Source organism: Pygoscelis adeliae, unplaced genomic scaffold (assembly GCF_000699105.1).
Source record: "Pygoscelis adeliae isolate BGI_AS28 unplaced genomic scaffold, ASM69910v1 Scaffold1255, whole genome shotgun sequence".
Lineage (NCBI taxonomy): Eukaryota > Metazoa > Chordata > Aves > Sphenisciformes > Spheniscidae > Pygoscelis > Pygoscelis adeliae.
Window position 1 is genome coordinate 28066 of NW_008824893.1, and position 6063 is coordinate 34128.

At 40.9% G+C, this 6063-nt stretch overlaps 1 protein-coding gene across 1 annotated transcript; it reads right to left on the bottom strand.

Moving 5' to 3' along the window:
* Positions 1–571: 571 nt before the first annotated feature.
* OTOR (otoraplin) lies at positions 572–4959 on the bottom strand. Its single transcript, XM_009324527.1, has 4 exons — positions 4839–4959; positions 4224–4363; positions 3529–3639; positions 572–595 (listed from the first exon to the last, which is right to left on the bottom strand). Exons 1-4 carry the CDS (start codon positions 4957–4959, stop codon positions 572–574), a joined length of 396 nt encoding a protein of 131 aa, XP_009322802.1.
* Positions 4960–6063: the final 1104 nt, after the last annotated feature.

Sequence of the window (6063 nt, forward strand, 5' to 3'; positions counted from 1 at the left end):
CATCCTCCTGTTACAGTCCGTGGCTCTGAGCCATGGTTTCAGCTTGAACATGCCCCATACCAGCACACACGATGGGAGAGAGACTCTTTTCGACACACTGCTAAAGCCCGTAGTTACGTTACTGGTGATTTGTCAGTTGTTGGATAGCTCTTGCAGCAAAAATTATTTATTCCAGCTAGTCACAGATGGCTCACCCAAGGAAGGTATTTTTAATATCTAATACATGGTGTAAGGTTATGGCAGGACAATGCAGGTCAAGATCGCACATCTAATCCCATACATAACGTATTTATAGCACACAGACTTATAGCAATTCAAAGGCTATTAGCTTTATTAACAAGTAATGAAGTATACGCAGGTAAAAAATTTCTCAAGAGCAAATCCTGTGTGGGAGTATTTCCCCACCCCAAATCACTCCCTTTAAATGAAAACTTCCTTGTTTTGAAGAAGGATTACTTGTTTCAACAAACATCTATTACAGGAAGGGCTGTGTGTTCAGAGAGGGTGTCCAGGTTTCCTCCTGTCAGCTTTCCCTGGTGGCAGCCGAGAGATTACCCGACTGCTTTCAGCGCTATTCACAGAAGAAATCAATGTCCTGAAAAAGAGCATTAAAAGGAAAGATGTTTTGAGATTACTGAAGGATTAACGTTCCTTTATCAACCCCCAAACATACATGAGTAGATGCAAACGCAGAATACACTATAATATACTCAAAGTATTCTGGAAAGGAAAAAGGTCTTTTGTGTCCTTTTGCGTAACTGGGATGATTTGTTGCTGCCATAAATTTTTAAAGTGAATTAGGCAATACCACCTTCTCTTTTCATTTCAAATGATTCCTTTCTGTCCCTTTTTTGTTTTGTATTCCCACAACCATACCTGGATTTATTAGTCGTACGTAACCCTTTATCCTTAAACAGTTCCTAATCACACCTGACAAGGATGCCTTAAACAGACTGAGGCTATGCGATACACTTGCTATGGAGAAATGTGACTAGAAAATAAATGCCAGTATTTTCCTTTAAAACTTCCAGCATGGGATAGACTTCCACAGCATATTGCCTTCATCTAACTTCCTGCTATTATCTTATATGGCTATGTAGATCTCGATTCTGCTGCAGGGAATTATCTATCCCACTGTGGTGCTCAGACCGTATGACATTTACATTAGACCAGCGTATCACATATAGCTGTCCACTGGAAGCAGAAGACGGGGAGCTGTTTCAGAACAGATGCTTACTCGTAATGAAAGTACTCTCATCTTAGCCAGCAAATGGCCAATTTTAAGTGATCGAGAGAAGGCAGGCAATCCAACACCGCTTTGTAGTACACACAGTCTATTGTGTTGAGTCTATTGTATTCAGTGTGATTCAATGGCTCAGAAGTAGCAGCACTGAAGAAAAAAAAAAATTCCTAAGATTTATTGCTCAAATGGCAACCAACAGGCATGGATTACCCAGTGCTGCACAAAAGGACGCTGAGAGAGGCTCACAGGCAGAAATGTTTATTAGCGGGGTCTGTAGCTAATGGCATACATTGACTCCAACACTGAAAGTTACTTTGTTTTGGGGGTGGGGGGGTGGGGTGTCAGAGACACAGAGGCCCCCAAGGCTGATGTCCTCTTTCAGGCTTCTCTCCAGTGCAGCAGGTGCCCCCCCCAGTACTTTCCCCCACCGAGTTGCCTATCAGTTGTTCCTCCATGCAAAGCCATTTGTGTGTGCCACCCAGTGCTCTGATCAGGGGTGGGCGCCACATGCTGATGAACCACTAAGCTTTGGGCATCATCAGGTCCCCTAATATAAATGGCAACCCATTCTCAAGAGAACCCATCATAACACCAATATTGGGCTTTGCAGGTGCAAGGCCCGGAAAGCAAGGCAAAAACATTGCCAGCGGCTGGGAGGAAGGTTACAGAGCTGCGAGCAAGAGACCAGCTTCTGACTTGCAGATGGAAGGCTGACGGCATTAGAGGCATCTATGGCGGTGTGCCACACTAGCTCTGTATAAAATGGCACCTTTAAGGGATATTTCTGGAGCAAGCAGCATGCCTATACGCAGATTGGTTAAGATGGGCTGTAGACTGTTTGAAATGTGAACTTAGAAATCTCAGTCAGATCCTTAAGGTCACGTTTGCAACACGCAACTGGGAGCAGTAGAACAAGGAAAAGAACGTATCTGTATCACCCTTCGTTTTCGTTACAAAGTTCCTGCATAGCAAGAATGTGAAGTAAGGGTGAAACGACTGTGAAAGTCTGTGTCACTAGTTTTGTGAAAGAAAATTACTTTCCAATTAAAGTTCTGCCTTGCAGCCTGACAACAGCCCATTATGAACCCCGAGTCAGCCTGCAGGCTAAGACATCGCTTTAACCTACCTCTGCTTGCCGTTCAGCTTGCCATGCAGCAGACTGGCTGTCATATTGTTGAGAAATGAGCTTAGAAACGTATTTTAATCATTCTTTCATGTTCTGTGACTAATTAATTGCTGCAATGCTTCTGGGCCAAATTCAGAATAACCTAATGTAGTGTCAAGAAAAGCAATCACTTATCCAAGATTCGCATTTCCTCAAATAAAGCTTGTCTGACACATTATAACACAAATCCTAGCAACTATTAACATGAAACAAAATTCTTCCTTTCACTTATTTCCTCTGTGTTAATGAAACCCATCTAGTAATCTGGACCTAGGATTAAAAACTCCATATATGATTTCAATATTGGAGCACTAATTGTATTTTGCCGTACACTTCAAAACAGCATATAGCTAAATATTCAATATTGATGAAGGTAATTACTGGAAACGTACCACTCAATTTGTTTTAAGCATAGAAATAAGCTACCAGTAAGTGTTAGTTGTAAGCCAAACCATACCAGCCTCTGAGAAAGGACCCTCCTTTTCCACTCCTCTGTGAAGTGTTTCAGATCTTCAGTAAAATTAAGAGTTGTCTGGTGTATGAGACACTACTGTACATCATCAGGGACAATCACCTTTCAGAAGTACAGCCTACTTACTCACAGAACACTAACGTGTTTCCAATAGCGTTTTAATTCAGCTTTTTGATGGACATACCAATAACTTTGAAAGCATGCTTGTTTTCTCAGAAAAAGAAGAGAGTAAGTCAGAAGTTCTCTATGACAATGTCCCTCTATATATACAGTTCATAGAAAATGTGCTTGTACGCGTTACTAAAGTACGCAGCACAACATCCAGACTCTAAAAAAGAAAGCTTCTTGCAATGTATTGCAAATGGTTTGGGTAAAACCTACATGGCCTTGAAGGAATACTATTCAAATCAATAGGAACTCTAATAGGATCAAGCCCTTAATGCAGCACTTGTAATGTCTGCAATGTCAGAGCGTATGTTAGGATTTTATTGAGGCTATTTGCCTGTATAAAGGCCCAAAGATCGGATCCCTAAGCATCTGTGATATGCTACAATCAACTGCCACAATTATGATTTGTTTTTACAGCAAATTAGCATTATACAGCCAAGTATAATTATGTAGCCAGCTGGGCTTTTGCAAATTCCTTACCGTTGTAGGAACAGTCTTATTTGCTTCTTGATAGACATGTTGTTCTGAGACTAAACTGCTAGGGAAATAACCAACTGTCCCCATATGGTCTTCATACTGTTCTCCATAAACCTTCAAGCAAGGAGATGTATAATTAGGTACCTTAAAACAGTCCTCATCTGGTTTGAGCTAGTTCATAATTTAGTCAAAAGCAGTTACTAATACCTTAACTCTGGTTTTAGATTTCCTAGGTTCCAATTAGCTGGCACATGAAACGAACCATTAACAACAGTTCTGATACAGGCATACATTTTTTGGAGTGAATTAATACCACCTATAGTTTATCTGGAATTTTTTTATAAATGCAGCTAGTATTTATCTTTACTTCCCTTAAATTTAAGAGTTTTATGACCATGATAGAAGCTTTCTCCTCCACAGTTCCAGCAAACAGCCACAGAAGAGAACTGTTGAGCTCTTCTGTTCATAATTACTATATAGTTATTGAAGATACTCCATTTAAAAAAAATATTAAAAAACCTTAAGACTCCTCAATCAGTTTAAGTTTAAACTTGAAAGTTTAAACTTTCAAGATTCATCTTGAAAACTAAGTTGCTGCTTTAAAACCCACAATAGCTCAGCATTAGCATCCATTTCTTGACAGAAATGCATGTTAATCTACTTCTGGTTTGCTCATATATGCAAGAATCTCCTCTTACACTTCCAGCCCAGAATTCTCCGGAGTCTTTTTCTTTCACTAGTTTTGAGTAAACATAAATCAACTGCCCTTTTTTCATATTAATGAATCTGCAGTCTGGAGCATTATAATCCTCTTCTGCTCTGGCGAGGGAAATGGTGTCTAGGAAAAAAAAAAAAGAATGAGGCGGACGAATTTAGATACATATATACTTTTAGAGAGAGAAATATAAATACGTGTGTGCTTGTACGCACACATGTAAAACTATTTCTACAGATAAAAGTAGGTTATCCTGAAATGAATAAAAGTCTTCAAGAATTTGTTCTGCTCATTTTTCTATTCTCCAGTAAGCAAAGAGCTTAAGAACGTGCCTTTTCTTCATAGTGGAAGTTACAATCCTTCTCTCTACACTTACCTTTCACTTGAGTGAAAAATGTCCTTTACAAAACCCTTTTTGCAGTAAAACTGCATGCGACGTTCCACATAAACCCTCCCACTCTGCTTTTAAAGTTGACAAACCAATGCAAAGATAACAGAGCTAAATAAGCAGAGTAGTTTTCCCTCGCACTACCACATCCAAACTCGGCAGTCATTTTTGAGACTATTTTTTCCTCAAAATTAAAGCAAAATTACTTACAGACACAGTCATCGTCAGCACACAGCTTCTTGCTGGCAAGCTTGTCCATAAAAACTCCAGTTACAAGAGGACACGTTAATCCCAGACACAAAAGTAGAACCACCAAATAAACACGTGTCATTTTTCTTTGCTGCAGTGCTTGCCGAATGCGTGCCGGGTCCAGCAATCCCCATCTTTTATGGAAGAGGCAGACACCTGGACAAACACGCCAGGCCAATGGGAAGGGGTCGGGGCGACATTCCACCCCACCAGAAGAGCCGCAGGCAGGAAGAAGACCTCAGGGTCCACTCACGAAACTGAATCCCTTCCCAAAGCCATTCTGCATCGACATTTCAATCAGCAACTGTATTATTTAAACATTTTAAGCCTTCCTGTAGTTGTCCATAATCTTAATCTTACCTCGAGCAAAGTTTGAGAATGAAAATTGTCAGAACCTGGTAAGCAGCAAAGGAAATTACATCCTTCCAAATCCTGAAGTTCTTCGTTCTCACAAATGCTCACTGACAAGCGTAAGCTTCACTGGACCGTAAACCCTCAGTGGCAGAGATTTCCCTGTTACGGTCTAGAGAAAGGACCTACTAGGACCCTAACACATGGACACAAATGTAAACAAAGCAACAGGGAGTTGAAACCCAGAAAAAAGGCTTTGCAAGTCAGCAATTTAAATCGGAAATCTAACAGTTCAAGCACCACATGCTTGTACAGGCAGGATCCCTTCCACAGGGAGACGCAGTCGAGAGCAAAGCACACAGGTTACGCCAGGAAGCAACCATTTCACTTTTATTTACATATTTACATACATCTTACAGTTGAGAGTTTGCAGATGCAAGACGCTGAACAACATACAGTGCCACAGGCTGACTTAAAAGGTCCTCTTTACGCCTTGGAGAGGACATCTAGAATTCATCTAACTTCCCAAAATCTTGTCCTAGCATACATGAGGCAAGACTTGTAGGGAGTATTTTAATTGAAATAGATGTGCACGCACATGCACAAAAGGAACAACCACCGGAGTTACTGCACTGTAGGCGATTCACATCACAGCTGTCAGGCTACAGAAGGCCGGTCTGGATCAGTCCTTAAAAGTGACCAAGAGCAAGTTTGGGAATTCCCAAAACTCCAGAGAACCAGCGCTACCTGATTCACAAGGAGGCCTGAAGAGCTGCTGGCTGTACCAGCTTTCAGTCAACAAGCAGAAGAGAGGAAGCTGTCAACTGTCATCCAA

Excerpts from the sequence above, each read along its gene's own strand:
- OTOR (XM_009324527.1), bottom strand. The coding sequence starts at position 4,959 with ATGACACGTGTTTATTTGGTGGTTCTACTTTTGTGTCTGGGATTAACG. Across the intron at positions 3,640-4,223 it reads GAGAATTCTGGGCTGGAAGT|GTTTATGGAGAACAGTATGA; the intron begins GTAAGAGGAGAT and ends CCTTGCTTGAAG. Across the intron at positions 596-3,528 it reads ATAAGACTGTTCCTACAACG|GACATTGATTTCTTCTGTGA; the intron begins GTAAGGAATTTG and ends GCTCTTTTTCAG.